The sequence below is a fragment of the Symphalangus syndactylus genome, chromosome 10, assembly GCF_028878055.3.
Source record: "Symphalangus syndactylus isolate Jambi chromosome 10, NHGRI_mSymSyn1-v2.1_pri, whole genome shotgun sequence".
NCBI lineage: Eukaryota > Metazoa > Chordata > Mammalia > Primates > Hylobatidae > Symphalangus > Symphalangus syndactylus.
Window position 1 is genome coordinate 17,168,563 of NC_072432.2, and position 25,642 is coordinate 17,194,204.

Here is a 25,642-nt window from a genome sequence, read left to right on the forward strand (position 1 = left end):
GCAGGGCGTGTCAGGGCGGGGCGTGCCGGGGACTGGGCCTGGCCTGGGGCGTCCCGGCGAAGCCTGGGCCTGTCAGGCGGTTCCACCCGGGTCTCGGCCACCGTCGAGTTCCATTGAGTTCCGTCTCGGCCCTGCTCACAGCGGCGCCCTCGGAGCGCCCAGCACCTGCGGCCGGCCAGGCAGCGCGATACTGCGGCGTCTGGCCATCCCGGATGCTATGGCCGCCGTCGCCGTCTTGCGGGCCTTCGGGGCAAGGGGGCCCATGTGTCTCCGGCGCGGCCCCTGGGCCCAGCTCCCCGCCCGCTTCTGCAGCCGGGACCCGACCGGGGCGGAGCGGCGGGAGTCGGAGCCGCGGCCCACCAGCGCGCGGCAGCTGGACGGCATAAGGTCAGCCCCGGGCCGCGCGGGCTCCTCGCGTTGGGGCCGAGTCGGGGTCAGGGCGCCGCCATTGACCCCGCGAGCACCCGGGGAGCCGGAGCCCCGTTTACGCCCCTGGGGAGGGAACTCCCCATGTCCCGGACCCGGGCCTGGCAGCGAGACGCGCGGGGGGATTGTAGGGCCGTCGGTGGGACTGCCCGCGGCTCCAAAGCCCTCAGGGCAGCCTGCGGCGTCACTGGGCCTCCAGCCGCTGGGCCTGCGGAGAGGCCTGGAGAGGAGGGCTCTGGGCCCCAGACCCGGCTCCGGGGTAGTGTGGGCCTGGCCGAGCTGCTGCTTGGCCCTCACCCAGAGGCGCGGGGCTGGGGGGCGGGACAGTAAATAGGACGAAGTACACAGCGTCCTGAGCGCTGCCCTTGTGGCTACAGGCCCAAAAACTCTTAAAAATGTGCTTGTGCGCCAACTGGAATCTGGGCGATGGAGTCACGAAGGTGGAGGGCCCTGCCCCCTCCAGGCCTGAGCCGGGTGCTTGCCTGGCCGGGGCAAGGGTGCAAAGGGAGGCCTGCGTACCGTGTTTCAGCATGTTTCAGTTCTAAATCAAGCTATTAAATAAAATGTCGTCTTCTCCTACCCTGAGATGTTTACCTTCCGAAGAAGACCTAGAAGGCCGCGTGTGAACTGATAATCCTCAGATGACCAGGTGGTTCCCCGCAGGGGTGGAGAGCCAGCCCCTGGCTTCAGCGTTTTCCTTTTCTCCTCACCCTCGTCTCATCCTTTCCCACCTTTGCACCCGTCCTTTCTGCTGCTCTGCAAGGGGCTGGGTGCACAGATCTGCAGACACCCTTCCAGCATGCCCGGATCGTGTGTCCCCTCATGCCCTACAGACAGCTGCTCTTGGCCATCTTTGGGCTTGGGGTGCCCACAGCAGGGGCAGGGAATTCCAGGGTCTCAGTAATGGCCCCAGGGTTTGGAAAGGGGATGGTTCCCTCCCCTGTGGACCCCTTGCTCATCAACTACAGGAGCACAGGCCAGAGCAGGGCCCAGGCCAGGGCCTTTCTTGCCCATTGCTAAGTTTCCGCTTCTGTAAATCTGTGCACATCTGGTTGGAAGCCTGACTTCTGGGCTTGGCCGCCAGATGACAAAAAGGAGGCCGGTCGAGTTCTCTAGAATTAAATATGAATCAGCAAAGGTGGTGACTGAAACACTCTTACGTGAATGCTAGGGTTTGTTTAGTAGGAAAGGAAATTTCTTAACCAAGCATTAAAGCAGCATTATGTTGGGCACTAAGCAGGTGAACTTGAACAAGAACTTGAGCGACCTGCCACTCTTCAACTGTCCCTTTTTCATGCTCTTCCTCCCAGCAGCACTGCTGTCATGGACCCAGGGCCAGCTCTGTGCTGGGCTCCCTGCATCCATGATGCCTAATTAACAATGGCCTGCAAGGTGGATAATTTTATGCCCACTTTACAGTGAGGAAGCAAGTTCAGAGAGGTGACAGCCTGTTCAGGGCCACACGGCCACTAGGTCTCGCCAGGGTTCAGAGAGCTCCCTCTGCTCCAAAGTTCCTACTCTGTTTCTACTCACCACTTGGTTTGAAAAAAGACGGCGAAAAAACTGGATGTGATGTCATTCCACTGCATTCGGTGGAATTGGCTGTGAAAAAATAGAAATGCTATTTTTTGTCATTAGGTTAACAGATACTGAATGTCTTCTCTGTGTGAGAACATGACAGTCCCTCACTTCAGGGACCTTCTCGTGGTTTACGATAATGATCTTCAGACAGCTCGTGGGGGCATTTATAGGGACCATCTCTTACCTTGACACTTATCACATGCTCTGGTGGTGACCTCATTCTTAAAGAGGTTTCTCTTCAGATAGGAGATATTGGTGAAGCTCTCGGTGCAAGGCATCGCATGTTTTGAACCAAGATGGCCACTGGGAGGGTTCAGTGATGAGATTTTTTTAGGAGGTATTATTAACAGGCTTTGATGCCAGTTGAATCAGGAAGGGATAGAAAACTAGAATGACTTTTTCTCTCATTCAGGCAACTGAGTGGCACTGCTCAGATAAGAAAGAGAGGAGAGGGGCAGGTTTGAGAATGGGGGGATGCCCAAAGATACCTAGATGGAGAAGGCCAGTAGACATCGGGATGAACGCGTGCACCTGGAGCTCAGCTCAGAGGCGGCTGTTGACATCAAGGTCATCGGTGAAGTTGCCTGGGAAGAGTGTGGAGGACAGAATTCAGGATGGCTGGCATTCAGGGGTTAACAGAGGGCTAGTAGCCCACGAAAGAAGTCAAGAAGGACCGGCCAGAGAAGTACAAAACAACCAGGAGAGAAGAAATCTGTCTATAGAAGGAGGCAGTGATAGAGATGGCCAGTGGATTTGGATCTGGCAATTAGGAGATGGTTGGTGAGAAGAGCTTGGGTGGGGCGGGAGGAGCTGAGCCTGGTTCCTCTGGGTTGGAGAGTGGACTCTGCAGTTTAGAACACTCACAGTGTGGGAGCCAAGCAGCTAACAAGACACATGAACAGATTCTGCAGCGCACGATGGCCTCAGGGGCTGGAATCTTTTTATACAGTTTTGCCTGAGACCTTAGCATTTAGATTAAGCATGTCACCGATGGGATGGCAGCTTTTTATATTTGCTACAAGAAGCGCCCTCATTATTTGATGGAGAGGTTTATAAGCAGTTCTCCCACCCCCCCACCAAATACAAGTTTTGAAGTCTATCAGCAAATCAGCACAAGAAATTTTTGTACTTAGGAGAGAACAATGTTTATAAGAAACAACAAGATGAACAGCACAGCCACCTGAAGACTGCAGCAACCTTGAAATGGTATTCCAAAGAAAGTGGTTATTCTTATTGAAATCAATTCAGTCATCAAACTTGTTTTCCAGAAAACCATGACACAGAATACTATTTATGGAGGATCCAAGTTGGCTGTACCGCGGAAGGAATATCAGATTCAAAAACGATTGAGGAAGGTAGGAAACCTGTAGGTGAAAACTGATAGGAAACATATAAAATATATAATAACAATCTGGTGTTTGGTTCTTTGCCCATTTCTTGTAACAGCCAAAAATAAGACATTTCTGTGTATAAGCAGCAAGATGACAATACAGGTTATTTTATTCAGCATGTGGGATGCCTCAAAAGAGCCAGCAGGACCTTTGGACGCCAGCTTTTTGTGAGAGGATATGTCCAGAAGAGCCCTCTTGCTGTGTGGCTTGTACTTTTTTCCTTCATGTATCATCCCATTTGCAGACAGCATGAATTGTTTTGTAAACTTACAGGATGCCACTATAAGAAAAGATGGGCCTAGGCGCAGTAGCTCACCTCTGTAATCCCAGCACTTTGGGAGGCCGAGGCGGGTGGATCACGAGTCAGGAGATCGAGACCACGGTGAAACCCCGTCTCTACTAAAAATACAAAAAAAATAGCCGGGCGTGGTGGCGGGCGCCTATAGTCCCAGCTACTCGGAGGCAGGAGAATCCCTTGAACCCGGGAGGCAGAGCTTGCAGTGAGCCCAGATCGCGCCACTGCACTCCAGCCTGGGTGACAGAGCGAGACTCTGTCTCAAAAAAAAAAAAAAAAAAAAAAAAAAGAATTTGAGACCAGCCTGGCCAACATGGTGAAACCTCAGCTCTACTAAAAATACAAAAATTAGCTGGGTGTGGTGATACACACCTGCAATCCTAGCTACTTGGGAGCCTGAGGCAAGAGAATCACTTGAACCCGGGAGGCAGAGGTTGCAGTGAGCTGAGATCACGCCAATGCACTCCAGCCTGGGCGACAAGAGTGAAACTCCATCTCAAAAAGAAAAAAAAATAGATGGACTAGGTACAGAAAAATAGAATGAATGAATAAGGCTGAGAATTCTATAGCACACAGGGTGACTATAGTCAATAATAATTTAATTGTACATTTGAAACTAACTAAAAGAGTATCATTGGATTTGTTGATTTATACTTTGTTATCCACAAAGGATAAATGCTTGAAGGGAGGGATACCCCATCTTCCATGATGTGATTATTGCACATTGCTTGCCTGTATCAAAACATCCCATGAACCCCATAAATATATATACACCTACTATATGTACCCACAAAAATTTTAAATATAAAAAATTGGGTCGGGCACGGTGGCTCATGCCTATAATCCCAACACTTTGGGAGGCTAAGGCAAGCGGATCACCTGAGGTCAGGAGTTCAAGACCAGCCTAGCCAACATGGTGAAACCCCGTCTCTACTAAAAATATGAAATTAGCCAAGTGTGGTGGCAGGTGCCTGTAGTCCCAGCTACTCAGGAGGCTGAAGCAGGAGAATCGCTTGAACCCGCGAGGTGGAGGTTGCAGTGAGCCGAGATCTGGGGAGTTATTTTCATTCTGGGCTCCTTTTCTAACTTTTTTCTAAGGAACAATGGAAAGAAAGCAGTGGAAGGTAGCCACTGTTTGTCAGATTTCTCCAGTGCCTGCTGCTGTCATGCTAAGCTTGCAGCCTCTCTGGGTGGTGTTGATTTTGGAACCGCTGTGCGTTGCCCTCTCTGTGGAGGTGGCAGTCATGTTTCTGACAGCAAACATGCAGAAAAAGAGAAACAAATCAAGGGAAGAGGGAGGAAACCCAGCTTGCATTTCAGGTCGCCTTTTTCTTGTTTTGACTTGGCTGTAACTCCAGAGAGTTGACAGACCCTCTGAATTGGCACTAAGCCCTAGCAGTTCTCCTTTCTTGTCTTTTAAAAATAGCTCCTAAATTAGACAGGAATCGCAGGGGTCCTCACTTGTTTTGACTGGTGCATGACCCTATGATTGTAAAATGTTCTTCACAGGAACATCGTCTTGAGCAATCCCAGGAAGAGGAATGCATTGTCACTTGCAATGCTGAAGTCTCTCCAAAGTGACATTCTTCATGACGCTGACAGCAACGATCTGAAAGTCATTATCATCTCGGGTATGTATCTGATACCTGTCCTTAGTATTCTGCAGCGCCCAGAAGAGCTTTCTGAGTCTTTAGTTAACTGGGGCATCCCTTCATTTAACTGGAGAATTGTTTTGAAGCTCCTTTACAAGAACATTAATTATGGAAAACACCTGTGTAGTTGGTGATTTGGTCCTAACACTGTTAACTGCAGAATTTATAACAAAGGTGACTGTTCAGTGAAAATATGTCTTTTCCTTTTTGTTAGATACTAAAACATTTCTTTATTTGGCTATACTGGTCTTCGCCTCAAAATCAGAGAATTGATTTATTCATGGACCTTATAAAATGGGTTTAACCACTAATCCTTTGGGGCATTTGATTGGTCTGACTTTTCTTTTCTTACCAAGCTTTCAAACTGATATCTGCAGTGCCTTTAATGGTGCTGGAAAAGATGCCATATTCTGCTAATTTGTTTGCCTGCTCCAAAAGGAATTTTTACAGAATTATTTTTTCTTGTGATGATGGGACTGGTATAAATAATAGTAATATTAGCATTTTAAAGCATGCCCAAAAAATATGATGATGATGCTTTGTGATGCTATGTTTGTTTGGCAAATCAAGCATCAGTGTTTCTGGAGGCAGAAACTCAGAATGTTATCATCTTATCTATAGTTAATCAAAAGTGTTCAACTGTTTTATATGGTGAAGAGAAAAGAAATTAGAACTAGTACAGTCCAGCAGCCATGTGGGATGTTACCTGGATACAGCAAAGGTAGTTAACTTCTTTTTTTTTTTTTTTTTGATACATAGTCTTGCCCTGTTGCGCAGGCTGGAGTGCAGTGGCATGATTATGGCTCATTGCAGCCTCAAACTTCTGGGCTCAAGTGATCTCCCGCCTCAGTCTCCTGAGTAGCTGCGACTATAGGTGTGTGCCACTAAGCTAACTTCTTATTTTTTGTGGAGATGGCGTCTTGCTATGTTGCCCAGGCTGGTCTCGAACTCCTAGCCTCAAGCAACACTGCCACCACTGTGCCTGGCTAATTTTTAAGGTTTTATTTTGCAGAGACAGGGTCTCACTATGGCTTCTTAACTACACAATTACCTCACTTACAAAAAGACAGTAATATTGCCTATCAATCAAGATAACTACAACAGCCAGGTGTGATGGCTCATGCCTGTAATCCCAGCACTTTGGAAGGCCAAAGGCAGGCAGATCACTTGAGGCCAAGAGTTTGGGACCAGTCTGGCCAACGTGGCAAAACCCCATCTCTACTAAAAATACAAAAACTAGCTGGGCGTGGGGGCAGGCACCTGTAATCCCAGCTACTCAGGAGGCTAAGGCACAAGAATTGCTTGAACCCAGGAGGCAGAGGTTGCAGTGAGCCGAGATCTTGCCACTGCACTCCAGCCTGGGCAACAGAGGAAGACTCAGTCTCAAACAACAACAGCAACAAAAGGGAAGTAGGAGAAAATGATATCAGCTCATCAGTAGGATGACATTTTCTTGTTGATGACAGCAGTGATGGCAGCCACATCCTGTGATCCTTCATCTGTAAAATGAAGACCAGAAGGCTTCCGAGGTCTCTTCCTACCCTCACCTTCCCAGTTCAGCCATGATGGCTGTCCACTACTTGTAGACGAAATGACATGGACACTGCCTTCGGCATGGGGGATTTTGATGAGCTTGTGTGACGCAATACATTCAGGCCAGAGCAAGTCCCCAAATAAAGCCTGTGTATAAAATACCTTTGCCTTGGTAACTGAAAACTTCTCCTTATGTAATTGTGTATTTCTATCATTTTCCATCAAGGACTTTTAGGACACAGAGGCACCAAAAAAATGCCTCACCTTGCATTTTTCATCACAAAATTCTGGCTGGAACTTTTTAAGCAAACTGGAATTATTCTTCTCAAAATTAGGCCATTAACTTTCTCCAAGTGAAAGTTTGCTGAGGTTATTCATAGACAAGGAAGGGAACTAACTGCCCAACTCTGGGTGTTTACATCTTTTTGTTTTCTTTTCTCAATTGGAAACATTTGCAGCTGAGGGGCCTGTGTTTTCTTCTGGGCATGATTTAAAGGAGCTGACAGAGGAGCAAGGCTGTGATTACCATGCCGAAGTATTTCAGACCTGTTCCAAGGTAAGCCGGGACGACAGTCAACAGTGCAAACCTGCAAATGATCACTATATTAAATGTTGAGTTCGCCTTCTACCTTACGGATAAGATTATATCCATGAGACCCAACCACCCAGAGCAACTGGAAATTGTTTGGTCATCAGATCCTTTATCCAAGCAATTATTTGGTTTAGACTTTTTTTTTTTTTTTTTTTTTTTTGAGACAGAGTCTCCCTCTGTCGCCCGGGCTGGAGTGCAGTGGTGCAGTCTTGGCTCACTGCAACCTCTGCCTCCCGGGTTCAAGCAATTCTCCTGCCTCAGCCTCTTGAGTAGCTGGGAGTACAGGCGTGCGCCACCACACCTGGCTAATTTTTGTGTTTTTAGTAGAGATGGGGTTTCACCATGTTGGCCAGGCTGCTCTGAAACTCCTGACCTCAGGTGATCCTCCTGCCTCGACCTTCCAAAGTGCTGGGATTACAGGCGTGAGCCACCGTGCACGGCCTAGTTTAGACTTTTAAAAAGTGACCGTAATTTGCTATTGATTTTGTTTTGTACCAAAGAAAGTGGAATATAGGATGGTACTCATAGTTGCCATGTCTAGCATTGTGGGAGTATGTCTTGGTATAGAAGTTTGGAGTAAGAAGGAAAAGGTGAAAATGTGTGCCTTTAGAGAAGAAGAATCTAAGATTATAATAATTTTTAAAATTTTGAACTATGTTAAATGGGAAAGAACATTAATAAATGGAATAACAATAATGGTTTTTAAAATTATTTTCAAATGCTTCTTTCAACCAGCCTTTATAATCACCACCTCCAAGTAGGAAAATTAACCTCTTCATTATTGCTTCTTTTCTGGCCCTTTAACCATATTAAGGAGGAACAATACCAACGACCACAGAGGAAGAAGAGGTACAAAAAGTTTTGGATGATTTTTAAAGGCATGAAATCAACCCCTTGGGTAATGAAAAATTGAATAGAGAATCCAGCTTTAAGTAATACATTGTTCATCTAATGACCATTTATTGAGCACCTATTATAATACCTGCAAGGCATTGAGGGAAGCATAAGAAAAAATTGTTTTCTGCCAAACTGAAACTGAAAATCTATTTGGGAAACAACACATATAAAACGGTTTCATAACCTGCCTCTAAGATAGTTTAACCTAATTTTTTTATTCATTCATTGACTTATTCATTCATGTATTTGGTCGTTAATGATTTCACAGATATTTAATGATACAAGACAGAAGTGAGCAACAGGGATGTGAATGGGAAGATGATTAAGACATCCCCATTTGTTTTCCTTGCCCTTCCAGAAACCCATAAAGAGGTCAGGTTATATTTTTCTCACTCCATGGAAGGATAAACAGGAAAAGCAATTTACTTGAAGCTTCATGGGGAAGTGGGAGCAAGTTAGAGCCGAGACCTGGGTCTTTTGTTTCCTACATTAATGATGTTTATGTAACATTCCACTCTTGGGTTTGCCAAGGCTTGGTGCTTTAACAGTTTTTTTCTACCGATACCCAGTATGTTTGGCTAAAGTTGAAAAGCATCAAAGAGAAACCAGTAAAGCCCTTTTATCCTCCCTAAGGGTCTGCTTTTATCACTCTGCTGTGGTAACTTCATGAACTGGGATCTAAACAGCATAGCCATGGGCCACAGGGGAGCAGGCCTTCTTCAGAGGACAAAGCCCAGATTTCTTGGAAGCCCCTAACCTTTGGAGGCCTCTGACTCCCTGAAAAAGACTCAGTGCATAAACAGGGCCTACCCCAAAGTAGTAAAATAGGACTGAAAGCGTATTGATTTCTTTAAACCATTTCTAAGAAAATAACATTGTCTTGGATAAATATGAGTGCCATGAACTTGTGCAAGACTTCCATTTCCAAGTGAAATCAACAGGCAGATTGGAACAGAATGAGCTAGATATTTCATTGTTCAGTTCATGCATGAGAAAATTTGATTTTAGAAAGGAGGATAGAGGTATCTGAATTAGCTAAGCATCTAAAAACTATACCAATTTGTTACAGACCATAAGTACTGCATGATAGTTAATTATATACAAACCAGGAGTATGGCAAATTGAGAATGAGTAGAATGAGAATGAGAAGAACTTGACTCTGGAAGAGTGAAAATGACCTGCCATGGCGCTCACGTTAGAGACTTCTTCCTTGTCTCTCTACTTATATCCTGTTGAAGTTTGGAGATGGAAACTCTAGTTCAGGAGAAGATTCTGCACTTTGCTCTCATACCCCGTCAATCAAATGACAATGGGACAAGGTTTCTTGCTTTGGGAAATAACGTGAAACCCTTAGTGATGCTGTTAAACGAGGTTAGGGCAGAGTTCTATTTATGTCACATTTTGGAGTCAGCAGACCTAAAACAGTACCTAATTCAGGAAGGTCAAATAGGTATAATCAGTTCTTGACTATCAAGTGTTTGATTATTCTAGCTTATTGATTATTTAAATTCCCTTTGTCTTTTCTGAACTTCTCTCTAACTTTATATTTTAAATAGTCTTTTTTTTTTTTTTTCTTGAGACAGGGTCTTGCTCTGTCACCCAGGCTGGATTACAGTGGCATGATCTCGGCTCACTGCAACCTCTGCCTCCCGGGTTCAAGCAATTCTTGTGCCTCAGCCTCCTGAGTAGCTGGGACTACAGGTGTGCACAACCACGCCCAGCTAATTTTTTTTTTTTTTTTTTTTTTTAGTAGAAACGGGGTTGTACCATGTTGGCCAGGCTGGTCTCAAACTCCTGACCTCAAATGATCCGCCCACCTTGGCCTCCCAAAGTGCTGGGATTACAGGTGTGAGCCACAGCACCCGGCCTAAAATAGTCTTAATCATGAAAGTAATGAGTACTTGTAAACAGTTTTGAAAGTCTAGAACAGTAAAAGATTACCGATGTCATACCATAATCATACCACCCAGAGAGAACCGTGATTAATATTTTGCTGTATTTCCTTTTAGATCATTTTTCCATGTGAACCTGTTTTTCTAAATAATCATATATGGATGAGATTACAGTATAGAATTACATAATATGATTATAGCATTGAATGCTTACTATATGCCAGATAATATTTTAAGTACTTTAGATATGTTAATTTATATAACTGTCATGTTCTATAAGGTTGGTGCTATTATCATGCCCATTTTACAGATGTGAAAATTGAGGGGTTAAATGACTTGTCCAGGATTAGGCAGAGTAAGTGACAGACTGGGCGTCAAACCCTGGCATCCTGGTTGCAGACCACTGCATAAGCTCCAGACTGCCATGCTGGTGTTTCTCTTGGAAATTTTCATTTCACTGAGAATACAGCATCCTAGTCAATGGATGTAGTTTAGTTTCCGTTGCCATTTATTTATTTTGTATATTTATATTATTTATAGTTTTTTACTATTATAAAATAATGATTTGGTGAGCATCTTTGGCATAAGGCTTTTTACCTATCTCACATTATTTCTTAGAAGTGGAATTCCTAGATCAAAGGTGAATGTATGCATTTTTAGGCTGGACACAGTGGCTCACATCTGTAATCCCAGCACTTTGGGAGGCCGAGCTGAGCGGATCACTTGAGGTCGGGAGTTTGAGACCAACCTGGCCAACATGGTGACACTGTGTCTCTACTAAAAATACAAAAAAGTTAGCCGGGTATGGTGGTGCACACTTGTAACCCCAGGTACTCAGGAGGCTGAGGCAGGAGAGTCACTTGAACCTGGGAGGCGGAGGTTGCAGTGAGCCAAGATTGCGCCACCGCACTCCAGCTTGAGTGACAGAGCAAGTCTCTGTTTCAAAAAAATAATGTTAATAATTATATGCTTTTTTAATGCTGAATATATATGTATTACCTATTTTTCTGCCAAGTTTTATGAAATCCTAGCCATTCACAGATGATGGACAGGACAGGTAGACTGTTGAACTCTAATCCCAGTCAATTGGCTTTTCATTAGTAACTTCAGTTCCTTGGGTGATGCAACAACACTCAGAACGAAAACAAAATCTTTTCTTTCTTTGCAGCAAGACTTTAGAAGTTCTTGGGAGTTCTTCCCCTTGTTATTCATTCCAGTTCACTGGTAATGAGTGCTCTAACTAGCCCATCCCCAGCCTCGCCTTACAGAGCATGAACCCCCTAAATCCATGAACAGTGTTGTGTACAGGTGTTTACTTATCTGTGCATTCTTCTTCTTTTTTTTTTTTTTTTTTTTAATTTGAGACAGAGTCTCACTGTGTCACCTAGGCTAGAGTGCAATGGTGCGATCTCAGCTCACCGCAACCTCCACTTCCCAAGTTCAAGCAATTCTCCTGCCTCAGCCTCCCAAGTAGGCTGGGATTACAGGCACGCGCTACCACACCCAGCTAATTTTTGTATTTTTTTTTTGGTAGAGACAGGGTTTCATGATGTTGGCCAAGCTGGTCTCAAACTCCTGACCTCAGGTGATCTACCCACCTGTGTTCTTCTGAGGAGGATGCATTTCCTCATTTATCGTAGGGAAGATAAATGTCATTAGCGTTTACCAGGTTCTCAAAAGGAGACCTCCCCCCAAAAAAGTCAAAAAGCACTACTATAGGATATGATACCATAGCCTGAAATATATAATTGGTTATTTTAGAAGAAAGCTAACAAATATCAAATGTTTATGGATATGAAAGATAAGCTTCTTAGACAAAATCTTCAAATCAATGAAGGTCGTTTGTCTTTGAATACCTGCCTTGGGGAAAGTAACCCAAATTTCATTCCCATCCTCTCTCCCTGCCAAGGTTCAAAGAGCAGCACTTTAGAAATTGAAGTTACCATAGCAACACACTCTGTGGCATGAAAACATAAGCTGCAAAAATAAGTTAAAGTTCTGGAAATTTATTGGTTGGAGCAGTCACATTAGCACATTTTTGTCTCTCCTCTCTGTGCCAATGGCTCTATTTTAGGAATTTTGTTTACTTTGATGACAGCAGAGTCCCCCCACCCCCATTTTAATAGAATTGAGAGAGTCTTCATGGTGGTAATTTGAAAGTAATTATTAAGAAAACTGCCTTCAAGGCCTTTTCCACCTCAATTTTTCAAGGAAGCGCCAAATACCAGCTTCAGACCTTTAACACAAGAGCTTCACACAGGTACAGTGAGAACAGAAGTGTTTGTGAAGGGTTTGATTTGTTCCCCAGAGATAAAAATCCACACTATTCTTCAGCACATTTGCCAGGAAGGCAGGTGGGGGTCTGTCACTACTCAGGAGCTGAGCTTGGGGCCACCCCCTGTGTCAGCCCCCACCAAGTTTAGTGTCCTTGTTGTACAATAGAGCTCTGTCCCCATGGGGCTCTCAGAAAGACCAAATTACACTGCCTGGTTCAGAGTAGATATTTAATAGGAGTTAGTGCTTTCTGTGCCTTTTTTCACCCTTCTTCCATAGAATCGGATAAACTCATGCATATGAAAAGTCCTCTGGAAACAGGGAAAGTCATATAAAATGATAGACGTTGGCTGGTCGTGGTGGCTCACGCCTGTAATCTGAGCACTTTGGGAGGCCAAGGTGGGTGGATCATTTGAGGTCAGGAATTCCAGACCAGCCTGGCCAACATGGTAAAACCCCATCTTTACTAAAAATACCAAAAAAAATTTAGCTGGGCGTGGTGGCCCCTGCCTGTAGTCCCAGCTACTCAGGAGGCTGAGGCAGGAGGATCGCTTGAACTCAGGAGGAGGAGGTTGCAGTGAGCCGAGATCTTGCCACTGCACTCCATCCTGGGCAACAGAGTGAGACTCTGTCAAAAAAAAAAAAAAAAAAAAAAAAAGCAGTAGGCATTAATGTTGTGCCTCCCTCTGGGTGGAAGTGAAGTGGGTGTGTTTGTCCCGCAGGTCATGATGCTCATCCGGAACCACCCCGTCCCCGTCATTGCCATGGTCAATGGCCTGGCCACGGCTGCTGGCTGTCAACTGGTTGCCAGCTGCGACATTGCTGTGGCGAGCGACAAGTCCTCTTTTGCCACTCCCGGGGTGAACATCGGGCTCTTCTGTTCTACCCCTGGGGTTGCCTTGGCAAGAGCAGTGCCTAGAAAGGTAATTTAACTCCTCTCACCCACCTCTGCCTCCCAGCCTTCTCTGGAGTTCCTCCTCCAGTGCATGCGATGATTCAAGATCCACTTGTTAAAAGTGCCTTTCATATCAGGACGTTCTGCCCAGAGTGTCTCTGGCTAGATGGGCCATGATGTTCCCTTTAATGGCAGGGAGGGAAGAGCTGACCGCCTGCCTGTTCCTCTGTAGCTTCTGATGCCGGGCGTCAATTTGTGAAATCACTGCATTTCCATCACGTGTACCCTCAGTACCACTGGGTAGGTTTGCTGATTAGTTTTGTTTGTCTTCCTAATGGCACATATTTTGTAATCTTATTTGAAATGCAATCGAGACTCAGTTTTGTTGCACTGAATGGTTGCCCATGAGATAGAATAGCGTGCTGACGTAATGCCAGTATCAAGGGCCTAGGATAGTAGTGTCGCTGGCTCACTCTTCATCAACAGTCTGTCTTGTTCCAGAACGGATTTAGAGTAGGTGATGTCTGGAGTGTGTTGGGTTTACAATGGTTGCATTTCAGGAACATGAATCTCCTGTGCGTGGTATGTTGAATCTGCCCAAGAAGGAGCCATGTTGCAAAGTGGTTTTGTTAACTACAGTGAAGTCTGTTTCCATCACAAAGCTTTCTTCCTTCCTGTAACATCATAAAATAATATTTCCTAAACCTCCCTTAAGTGTAAACCAACAGTGTTCTTGTTGCAGAAAAAGTGCATCCTTGTTCTTAATTGGAAATCTGTAAAAAGGGGGGCAGAGTCTTAGACCACACCAAGTAAAGAAGCTAAATTGCTTTCTAATGTATATGATCTACTTTAGCATCAACTATGAAAATCAGCAATTGCTCACATGCCTAAGACGCAAGAGAAATAAGATCCAAGGGAAATCCAGTAGTAGGACCAAGGAGTGTAGGGAAGTATTCCTTTCTTTTGCAGTGCCCCTTTGTTAGTTTTTGCAGAAATGTGTGTTTGTGGGGAAATTCTGAAGACAGATTCCTGTGAACACACACACTTAGGACAGTGGGCTGGAAGTGGGCTTCACAGTACAGTAGGTGACGGCTGGCTAAAGCGTCTTCAGACTAAGAGGATGTTTTCGATTCTGTCAAGATAGACACTTACCTTAAACTCATTCAGTAAATTTTGTTTTGTTTTGTTTTGTTTTTTTGTTTTGAGACGGAGTCTTGCTCTGTCACCCAGGCTGGAGTACAGTGGCGCTATCTCAGCTCACTGCAACGTTCAAGGGATTTTCCTGCCTCAGCCTCCATAGTAACTGGGATTACAGGCATGTGCCACCATGCACGGCTAATTTTGTATTTTTAGTAGAGATGGGGTTTCATCATGTTGGCCAGACTGGCCTTAAACTCCTGACCTCAAGTAGTCCGTCCCCCTCGACCTCCCAAAATGCTGGGATTGCAGGTGTGAGCCACCACACCTGGCCCATTCAGTAAATATTTCTTAAGACTCTACTTTATGTATTACAAATTGATTGTCGGAGCTTATTCATAAACTATCTTATAACTGTGCAAATCAAATCACAAGGCCTTTGTCTAATAAAAGACAGCTGTGCTGACAGCTGCTTGTCCGCTTCAACACCTGATGTGCTGGAAGGTTCCACAGTAAAGCGCTTGAAACCTTGAAGTCAGCCCTACTGTCTGGATAAGAACCCATTCTCTCTTAAACTTTTGAAATCAAGGCTTATTAGATTTGATTCCTAGAAACTTAACGCTAGACCATATTTATCAAGTTTTAAATCTATAAAATTTAAAGTTTTTGAGAAGAAAAAGGGGAAAATATGACAAAAACAGGCCTTAAGTTCCAAGGAAGCCCAGTCTCCAGAAACCCCATTTCATAATCGCCCAGTTGGCTGAACCAAAGTAGCTTTTACCTCCCAAGGACAGACCTTCTCAGAAAATGGGGCAAACAATCTCCGGATGGCCATGCTCAGGTTCCTGGTCTCTGTTCTCATGTTCTGACCGCCAGAAGGCCTCTAAATCACATGACTGGAGACTCGCCTGTTTTTTCTAATCAGCTGCCTGAAAGCGGTTCAGAGTTCAGTCAACAAGTCCTTGCATGCTGCGTTCATTAATGCTGGGCCGCTCAGAGCCATGACTCAGGAACATGGCTTGGGGTCAACACTGAAAAGCAGAAATCACAGTACTGATAAAGGGAATTTTGTAGGAAGAAAAAGTCTTTTGGAGCTTAAGGCCTTTGTTAGGTTTCTGGATTTGCAGATCTAATTGTGTGGGCCTGCTTTAGGAGGAAAAACTGGGATTCATAACAATCTAATAAACCTGACCCAAACCACCTGCCCGTTGTCTTTGCCGATGGTGCACATGTGAACCCATCCACGGACATCCATGCACAGGCCCACCGAGTATTTTGGGGGGTGAGTGCGTGTCCCTCGTACACCCACAGGTAAGCTTGCAAACTGGCCTGGGCAGGAAGTTCGGCCTGTCTTACACTGGCTAAGACAACATGTGTGGGTCACTAGTGCCCTCTCGTGGCCGCCACAGGGACCTGCTTGGCTGTGCTGGAGACTGGGGCAGAAAACATGGAATCGAGCCTGTCTGTTCAATCCAGACCAGGCCTGGACATGAATAATATTCCCCATTTATAAAGAGCTTCTCTCCCTAGGCATGATCTAAATAATGCATCTTCCCGGCACCCTATAAAACACCCTGCCTGGAGCAGCTGCTCCGTTCCCAGGCAGAGCTGGCCTTGCTCAGACCCTGAGCCAGTGCCTCAAGCTGCCGGCCTCACTGGAGAGCACAGGGGAAATGAGAAGCCCTTCCTCCCAGAACAGTCATTTTCCTGAGGCAGGCAGACTCTGATTTCCTAATCAGCTAATGAGAACAGAGTGGGGTTTCCAAGCTGGAAAGATGGTTAAAGCCCGCTGCTCAAACTGGTGCAGATGTTAGAGAGCCTGGGAGAAAGGCTGGGTCTCCAGCCTGCCCCAGACGGGCTGCATTTTAGCAGTGATTTGTGTGGCCAGAGGTTGGGAGTGCAGTTTTAGAGGACGCACAGTTCCACACCCAGTTTGCAAGAGGGCCTGGGAATTTCAGGGCCTCGTGTCCTATGTCCGGCCAGTGAGATGGGACCCATGACCCTCACTCCAGTGTGCTTCCCTCAGAGCCCGGCCACGTGGCAGCCCCAGGGACAGACCCTGCCAGTGCTGCGGTGCCAGTGCGAATGCATACGTGTGTGTGTGCAGAAGTACCCCGTGGGTTCTGCTCAGGCCTGACTCTTTCCATAGTGCTTCTCCTGCAGTTCCTCACCCTGCTCTTGGTGCTCCCTGGGGGACAGATGCCGAGTGCTACGGTCTCAATGCTGTGTCCTCCCCAAATTCCTGTGTTGAATCCTCACCCCCAAGGTGATGGTGTTGGAAGGTGGGGCCTTTGGGGGTGATGAGATCATGAGTATGGAGCCCTTGTGAATGGGTTCACTGACTTTATGAAAACAGCCCCAGGCTGGGCGTGGTGTCTCACGCCTGTAATCCCAGCATTGTGGGAGGCCGAGGTGGATGGATCACCTGAGGTCAGGGGTTCCAGACCAACCTGGCCAACATGGTGAAACCTCGTCTCTATTAAAACTACAAAAATTAGCTGGGTATGGTGGCGCATGCCCATAATCCTAGCTACTCGGGAGGCTGAGGCAGGAGAATCACTTGAACCCTGGAGGCGGAGGTTGCAGTGAGCCGAGATCATGCCATTGCACTCCAGCCTGGGTGACAGAGTAAGACTCCATCTCCAAAAAAAAAAAAAAACCCACAGCCCCAGAGAGCTGCCTTACTCCCTTTTTCTCCACGTGAGGGCACAGCTAGAAGGTCCTGTTTACGAACCAGGAAGCAGGTCCTCACCAGTCGCTGAGTGCCAGCACCCTCACCTTGGACTTTCCAGCCTCCGGAACTGTGAGGTATAAATGCTGTTGTTTTTTTTTTTGTTGTTGTTGTTGTTGTTTTTTTATTATACTTTAGGTTTTAGGGTACATGTGCACAATGTGCAGGTTTGTTACATATGTATCCATGTGCCACGTTAATTTCCTGCACCCATTAACTCATCATTTAGCATTAGGTATATCTCCTAATGCTGTCCCTCCCCCCTCCCCCAACCCCACAACAGTCCCCGGAGTGTGATGTTCCCCTTCCTGTGTCCATGTGTTCTCATTGTTCAGTTCCCACCTATGAGTGAGAACATGCGGTGTTTGGTTTTTTGTCCTTGCGATAGTTTACTGAGAATGATGTTTTCCAGTTTCATCCATGTCCCTACAAAGGATATGAACTCATCATTTTTTATGGCTGCATAGTATTCCATGGTGTATATGTGCCACATTTTCTTAATCCAGTCTATCGTTGTTGGACATTTGGGTTGGTTCCAAGTCTTTGCTATTGTGAATAGTGCCGCAATAAACATACGTGTGCATGTGTCTTTATAGCAGCATGATTTATAGTCCTTTGGGTATATACCTGGTAATGGGATGGCTGGGTCAAATGGTATTTCTAGTTCTAGATCCCTGAGGAATCGCCACACTGACTTCCACAATGGTTGAACTAGTTTACAGTCCCACCAACAGTGTAAAAGTGTTCCTATTTCTCCACATCCTCTCCAGCACCTGTTGTTTCCTGATTTTTTAATGATGGCCATTCTAACTGGTGTGAGATGGTATCTCACTGTGGTTTTGATTTGCATTTCTCTGATGGCCAGTGATGATGAGCATTTCTTCATGTGTTTTTTGGCTGCATAAATGTCTTCTTTTGAGAAGTGTCTGTTCATGTCCTTTGCCCACTTTTTGATGGGGTTGTTTGTTTTTTTCTTGTAAATATGTTTGAGTTCATTGTAGATTCTGGATATTAGCCCTTTGTCAGATGAGTAGGTTGCAAAAATTTTCTCCCATTCTGTAGGTTGCCTGTTCACTCTGATGGTAGTTTCTTTTGCTGTGCAGAAGCTCTTTAGTTTAATTAGATCCCATTTGTCAATTTTGGCTTTTGTTGCCATTGCTTTTGGTGTTTTAGACATGAAGTCCTTGCCCACGCCTATGTCCTGAATGGTATTGCCTAGGTTTTCTTGTAGGATTTTAATGGTTTTAGGTCTAACATATAAGTCTTTAATCCATCTTGAATTAATTTTTGTATAAGATGTAAGGAAGGGATCCAGTTTCAGCTTTCTACATATGGCTAGCCAGTTTCCCCAGCACCATTTATTAAATAGGGAATCCTTTCCCCATTTCTTGTTTTTGTCAGGTTTGTCAAAGATCAGATAGTTGTAGATATGCAGCATCATTTCTGAGGGCTCTGTTCTGTTCCATTGATCTATGTCTCTGTTGTGGTACCAGTACCATGCTGTTTTGGTTACTGTAGCCTTGTAGTATAGTTTGAAGTCAGGTAGGGTGATGCCTCCAGCTTTGTTCTTTTGGCTTAGGATTGACTTGGCGATGTGGGCTCTTTTTTGGTTCCATATGAACTTTAAAGTAGTTTGTTCCAATTCTGTGAAGAAAGTCATTGGTAGCTTGATGGGGATGGCATTGAATCTATAAATTACCTTGGGCAGTATGGCCATTTTCACGATATTGATTCTTCCTACCCATGAGCATGGAATGTTCTTCCATTTGTTTGTATCCTCTTTTATTTCATTGTTCAGCAAAGTCTCAGGATACAAAATCAATGTACAAAAATCACAAGCATTCCTGTACACCAATAACAGACAAACAGAGAGCCAAATCATGAGTGAACTCCCATTCACAATTGCTTCAAAGAGAATAAAATACCTAGGAATCCAACTTACAAGGGATGTAAAGGACCTCTTCAAGGAGAACTATAAATGCTGTTGTTTATAAGCCACCGGGCTGTGGTGCTGTGTTCCAGCAGGCTGAATGGACTAAGACAACACGCCCATGCAAAGGGGCATGACGTGGGGAGAGTCCCTTGTGGGCTGTAGCACACGGTTGTTGCCACTTGGGTGGCCTATGAGATCCGGAAGACCCCTCTGCTTTAAATAATCACCCCCATTCCAAGGCTGGGGTAACCATTTAAAAGCCAGCATTAGAGATCATGGACCATCTGCAGTTGGCCTAGGTGTGTTAAAAATAGGCATTGCATTCACTAGGTGCCTACTGAGTGCCCAGGACTGTTATTATACGAGCCTTGCACCTGCTATCTCTAATCCTTGCAATACTGCAGGAGGCACTTATTTTTGTTTTCCAGATGAAACAAACTCCAAGGCATTAGTTGAAGGTCTTGTGGTTAGTAAGTGGCAGAGCTGGGGTTGGAACTCAGGTACACCTGGCTCAGCCAGGTCCCTTGAGCTCAAACCAGGTCCCTGAGCTTTTCTTCTGCAAGCAAAATCTTCATAGTGACTTCCCTGATTTATGTCTGGCTCAGATGGACCATTTTTCCCCAGCCTTTCCATTGTACTCGATGTGACAGTGTGCCCTACTGTCATTAGTGGCTTCTTCACTGTGTCTCTTGGTGACGGTCATTTGTACCCGAGTGTGCTGGCTGCAGAAGTGAGAGGTGAGAAATGGCTTGCTCAGAGGTCCCAGGAGGACCAGTGCCCAGCAGGCCTGGGACCAGGCCCCACCTGTGAAGCTTGGACTCCGCCCCAAAACATCTGGGCATTTGGACCAAAGGACTCCGCCCCAAAACATCTGGGGCATTTGGAATTCCGTGCAGTTCTGCAGCGACACACTGCCGGCCCAGGCCACAAGCCCCTCACCTGGGATGAATACATGCCCATCTGCTGAGCTGGCCAGGAAGGAACACTTACTATTTTGGATTTACTCTTTCCTCCTTCCAGCTCTGACTCCATTCTTAACGACTCTGAAAGTCATCTAGGACTTGATCATTGCAAGTGACAAAGGGATCGATAAGGTTGACTTGGGTGGCTTTTGTTGTTTTTTCATGTTGCATCAGTTTTTCAGGCTTAGCCACTTCCTGACATTTGGTCCCTGTGAGTTCCCCAAGAGCCGCCTGTGTCAGTGGAGGGTAAGTGGCTGGGAGGAGCCATGACACCGTCTCCACCTTGGCTTCTGATCCCAGCTGACACCCAGTTCGGGGGCAGAGATGGAGCAGAGCACTGTCCTGGCCCCATGCTGTGACCTGCTAGATGTCTTCAGCAGGGTCCTATTTCACAGCTGTTCACAACAGGATCCGCTTTTTAGCTCCTGGTTCAACCAGGGCTTCAGACACGCTTTGGTGTGAAGTGCTCTTCCTGGTCAACTAAAAATGATCTGCCCTGGAACCCCCATAGCTGTCACGTTCCTGCTCCCTCCAACGTAAAATCGGTACAGTTCCAAAACAGAGGTGGCGATTTAGTCCATGCCTTTAACTTTACAGAGGAGAAAAGGAAGTCCTGCATCACCCGTCCCTGGCTGCCAGCCCAGTGCGTGTGGGCTCCATCTCCACCCATGGTGGCAGGAGGGGCCTTGGGCCAGGCTTCTGGTCTCTCTATCCAAGTTCAGTCCTGGGGGATCCAATCTAGTCCTGTGGCTTAAAAACCTTCTAGATCCATGGTTTTAAACTGGGAGCAGTATTGGCCCAGGGATAGGTGGCGATACCTGGAGACATTCTTGATTGTCACAGCTTGGTGGGGGGTGGGTACTACTGATAACTAGAGCGCAGAGGTCAAGGATGCTGCAGAACGTCCTGCAATGCACAGGACAGCCCCCCACTCTCCCTGCAAAAGTTATCCAAACGTCAGTATCACCAGGGTTGAGAAACCCCACTCTACATGCTGATGCCTCCCCTGTGTGTGTCTCCGGCTAGTCCAGCTATCTATTACCAGGCAACAGGCCACCCACAGTATAGTAGCTCAAGACAACAGAATTTGCAATTTGGACAGGGCTTAGCGAGGAAGGCGTCTCTCTGCTCCAGAGGGTCGGCAGCCTCAGCTGGGGATTCATCTGAAGGCTGCTTGGTCACGTGTCTGGCTGTGGAGGCTACCTCTGAGCTGGGCCCCCACAAGGGTGGTTGGCGGCACACTGCACCCAGCCTCTCAGTGTGGCTTGGGCTTCCTCACAGCATGGAGGCCAGGTCCCAAGAGCAAGAGCCAGAGCCAGCTGGAAGCTGTATCACCTCCTTGCCCTCGTCTCAAAGGAACCAGCCTGCCGCTTGTGCTGTACTCTTTTCCTGCCTGCCTGCCTGCCTGCCTGCCTGCCTGCCTTCCTCCCTCTCTCCTTCCTTCCCTCATAAATATTTGGTAGGTTGCTTGCTATGTGCAAGACAGTCTTCCAGTGCTGGAGATACAGAAATCAACAGAAGACTAAAAAAAATGGCCAGGCATGATGGCTCACGCCTGTAATCCTAGCACTTTGAGAGGCCAAGGCGGGAAGGTCACTTGTGCCCAGGAGTTCAAGACCAGCCTGTGCAATATAGTGAGACCCCATCTTGGAAAAAAAAAAATCCTGTCCTATTGGAGTTGACGTGCTACAAAGGACACATACTACAAACAAACGCGAAATATATAGGGTGTTACATGGAGAGAAGCCCAAAAGATTTAACATGTAGCCAGATGGGGTCGCATCAGGGTTTGTTTTACACTTGGAGCAGGGCGGCCATGGAAGACCTCAGTGATAGGGGACGTGGGACCAGAGGCCTGTGATGAGGGCGTGCGCCAGGAGGACACCCAGGGAAAAGTCACCCCAGGCAGAGGGACCAGCGAGTCCGAGGACACTGAGGTGACGGTGCATGGGCGTGTTTGAGGAACATCAGGGATGCCTGATGTGAGAGCCTGAGTGAGGGGTGGGGGAGGGAAGGCCCCTGCCTGTGTGTCCTTGTGCACCTGGGGACCCCTCTCTTCCATTGTAAGTTTGACCTTAGAGGAGCCAGGCTTGGTAGCGCGTGACAGAATTGGTTGGTGCAGCACGCAGCGGTTGTGGAGCAGAGGACACGGTGGAGAGGGAGGCAGCTGGGCCCTAGAACCTCAGGGGAGGGTTGTAGGAGGGGAGAGGGCATCGCCAGCCGTAGAACCTCAGGGGAGGGTTGTAGGAGGGGAGAGGGCATCCTCTCCTTGCCACATCTTACCAACTGGTGAGTTAAAACCATGCTGGGCTCTGCGTCTGGTCCCTGAAGACATTGTAAATCCTCGCTTCTCCAGGAGGCTGGGTCTGCTCTTTCCAGTCAGGCCGAGGTGGCAGCCCTGTGACTGCTTATTGTGGGAGGTGGCCCCAGTGGGTTCCAAGAGGTACTGGAACCCCCACTTCCCCCCCCCCCCGCCCCCACGCTGCAGTGTCTGTGGGGCATCGCATCTGATGTGGCTGCCGTCGTGTGCTTGGCCCTCAAAAGAGGCAGACGAACTCCCCAGCTGTGGCAGGCTCCGTGACCAGATCTGTGCAGGAGCAAGAGCACATGGACAGCCACTGCTCCCCTGGGCCTGGTGTGGTTTCTTCGCTCTTGGAAAGATCCACTCTCCTCCCGGGCAGGAGTCAGGGCACTGAAGACGTCAGGGCTGGCAGATGACGTGGTATTTGAGGAAGCAGGTCATTGAGCCGAGGCGGGACTCAGGTGGCGGGGGCAGGTCACAGGAGAGCACCTCAGTTACCTCCCGTGTCTCCCCGTAGGTGGCCTTGGAGATGCTCTTTACTGGCGAGCCCATTTCTGCCCAGGAGGCCCTGCTCCACGGGCTGCTTAGCAAGGTGGTGCCAGAGGCGGAGCTGCAGGAGGAGACCATGCGGATCGCGAGGAAGATCGCGTCGCTGAGCCGCCCGGTGGTGTCCCTGGGCAAAGCCACCTTCTACAAGCAGCTGCCCCAGGACCTGGGGACGGCTTACCACCTCACCTCCCAGGCCATGGTGGACAACCTGGCCCTGCGGGATGGGCAGGAGGGCATCACGGCCTTCCTCCAGAAGAGAAAACCTGTCTGGTCACACGAGCCATCGTGAGTAGAGGCAGAGGAGTGAGGTCCACGGGCAGCGCCCAGGAGCCCACCCTCCCCTCTGGCCCCAGCTCCACCACTGCCTCTCAGCTTCAACAGGCGACAGACAAGCTGCTTTTGTGACTTGATATTGGTGTCACAGCATTTGGCCTACATTAAAAGCCACTATTTCATGGGGAAAGGACAAAATGGAGAGTGACTGAGGTGCTGACCTCAGTGCAAGGCTAGTGAGCCCTGCAGGGGGCCAGCTGTGGCGGGAAGCCTGGCATTTGGGGTGCTCCTTACAACATCTTAAGCAAGCGACCCCCCGACATAGCAGAAGGTGGCAACCCGTGGAGGCAGAAAGAAGGACGCCAGCCTGACCCTCATCCGAAACGTCCTCCTAAGCAGAGTTCATCCTGGCTGCTCAGGAGAGGCGACACGTTTCAAATCTCAACGAGATACTCTCCACACAGAAAATCTTCTTGATTCTGTGGAGACGTAATCATGCCTATGGCTTTGAATAATCTTATGTGGTTTAAATAAATTAAATCTTTATAGAGACTGGTATGTTTTATCTCCCCAGCTATACTGCAAGCTGTCTAAGAAAAGAAAAAAAATCAGTTAACTGTTTTTGTATGCTCACGCTGATGACATAGAGTAGGTGCCTCCTATTTCTATAACAAATGTCCTTGTTATCCACGTTTTTGTGAAACCTGGACTCCAGGCTCAACCTGAAGATGAAAACACTGGGGAGAGGAGGTAGGGTGCACACAGCCTACGCACTAAGAGCGCCTCCTCCCGGCTGGGCACTGGCTCCCGCCTGTAATCCCAGCACTCTGGGAGGCCGAGGCAGGTGGATTGCCTGAGGTCAGGAGTTCAAGACCAGCCTGGCCAACATGGTGAAACCCGTCTCTACTAAAAATACAAAAATTAGCCAGGTACAGTGGCGTGTGCCTGTAATCCCAGCTACTCGGGAGGCTGAGGCAGGAGAATCGCTTGAACTCGGAGGTGGAGGTTGCAGTGAGCCGAGATGGTGCCACTGCACTCTAGCTCTGGGGCGATAGAGCAAGACTCTGCCTCAATTAAAAAAAAAAAAAAAAAAGGAATACCTCCTCCAGACACACTTCCAAATGATGCTCGGCTTCCAAGAAAGATCACAGACCAGAACCAGGTGCAGTGCATGAGTTTCCCACCTGAGCAAGGATTTGACTTGCGACCTAAGTCTATGACCTGCTGGCTTCAGGTCAAATGTGGCCCGAGAAATGTCCCAAATCTCTTGTCCTCAAGATTGCTGTAAGGCTGACTGTTTAAAACCAGTTTATTTCACCTGTGAGTAGAACATGGCCATTCATGGGATGAGTACCATGCTGGGGATGAAGAGCTGTAAGGCTCTAGCCTATGGTTGTTCAAATGGCCGGGGCAAGGGTCTCATGGTATGGGTGTCCCCAAGTTGTTCTCACAGGTTTCTGTTGAGAAAAACAATTTGTTTCTTTCCTAGATTTTAGAAACCATAGAGTGTGCTCTTGAAAAAAAAGGAGTTTGTTACTACTCATGCACAGAAGGTTATGAGAGCTGCCACTTCCTGGACAAACACTGTGTGCTGAGCACCCTCCGTACATTCTAATTTCATCCTCCTGACGGCCCAGTGGTGTAGGTACTGCAGCGACTTCCAGCTCATGGGCGAGTAGTTGAGGCCAGCTTTGTCCGAGGTCAAACAGCTGACATCGTAGAGTGAGGATTGCAGACACCATCTGCCTGATAAAGCCACAGATAATCATCCCCCTGGCCACACTGCCCCGAAGGGGGCCACTGGGCTGGTGTGAGGTTAACCTGGGGTCAGCAAGCCTGAAGAAATCACCGTCCTACCCCATGACAGTTTCCCAAGACAAAGGAATGGCCCTAGCACTGAACCCCTTGCTACAGAACACTGCCAGTGTGCAAGGGAAGGGACACCAGCTGTGCTTATCCGCAGACCACCAGTGGAGTTTTTACTGCTAAGCTCATAAACACCGGGCTGAAGCTTCTAGATGAGGGCGTGACGCACTGGCTGTCATGGGCAGCTCAAGAATCCTGCAGGTCCGTGGGGCCACCTGCTGTCTGTTCCCCTTCAGGGGACCTGCTATGGAAGTCACCACCTTGTGGTTGCCAGCTAACACCATGTAGGGGAGAGGGTGATGTCAACTCTCAGGACATTGGAGAAAGTAACAAACCCTTCTCAAACACTTGACAAAGGAAAATCAAAAGTTGACTTTCCCGTTTCCTTACGAGCACTATGCCCTCAAACCATGAACTCCCCTGGCCTCCAGTCTGGCTTCCCGGCCCCAAGCTGATGCGCA

The 25,642-nt window shown here is 47.4% G+C and overlaps 1 protein-coding gene across 1 annotated transcript; it reads left to right on the forward strand.

Moving 5' to 3' along the window:
* The first annotated feature begins 3 nt into the window (after window positions 1–3).
* On the forward strand, window positions 4–23,867 carry ECHDC3 (enoyl-CoA hydratase domain containing 3). Its single transcript, XM_055296549.2, has 5 exons — window positions 4–387; window positions 5,203–5,324; window positions 7,337–7,434; window positions 13,256–13,456; window positions 23,011–23,867. Exons 1-5 carry the CDS (start codon window positions 218–220, stop codon window positions 23,329–23,331), a joined length of 912 nt encoding a protein of 303 aa, XP_055152524.1. The 5' UTR covers window positions 4–217; the 3' UTR covers window positions 23,332–23,867.
* Window positions 23,868–25,642: the final 1,775 nt, after the last annotated feature.

Excerpts from the sequence above, each read along its gene's own strand:
- ECHDC3 (XM_055296549.2), top strand. The coding sequence starts at position 218 with ATGGCCGCCGTCGCCGTCTTGCGGGCCTTCGGGGCAAGGGGGCCCATG. Across the intron at positions 5,325-7,336 it reads GAAAGTCATTATCATCTCGG|CTGAGGGGCCTGTGTTTTCT; the intron begins GTATGTATCTGA and ends AAACATTTGCAG. Across the intron at positions 13,457-23,010 it reads CAAGAGCAGTGCCTAGAAAG|GTGGCCTTGGAGATGCTCTT; the intron begins GTAATTTAACTC and ends GTCTCCCCGTAG.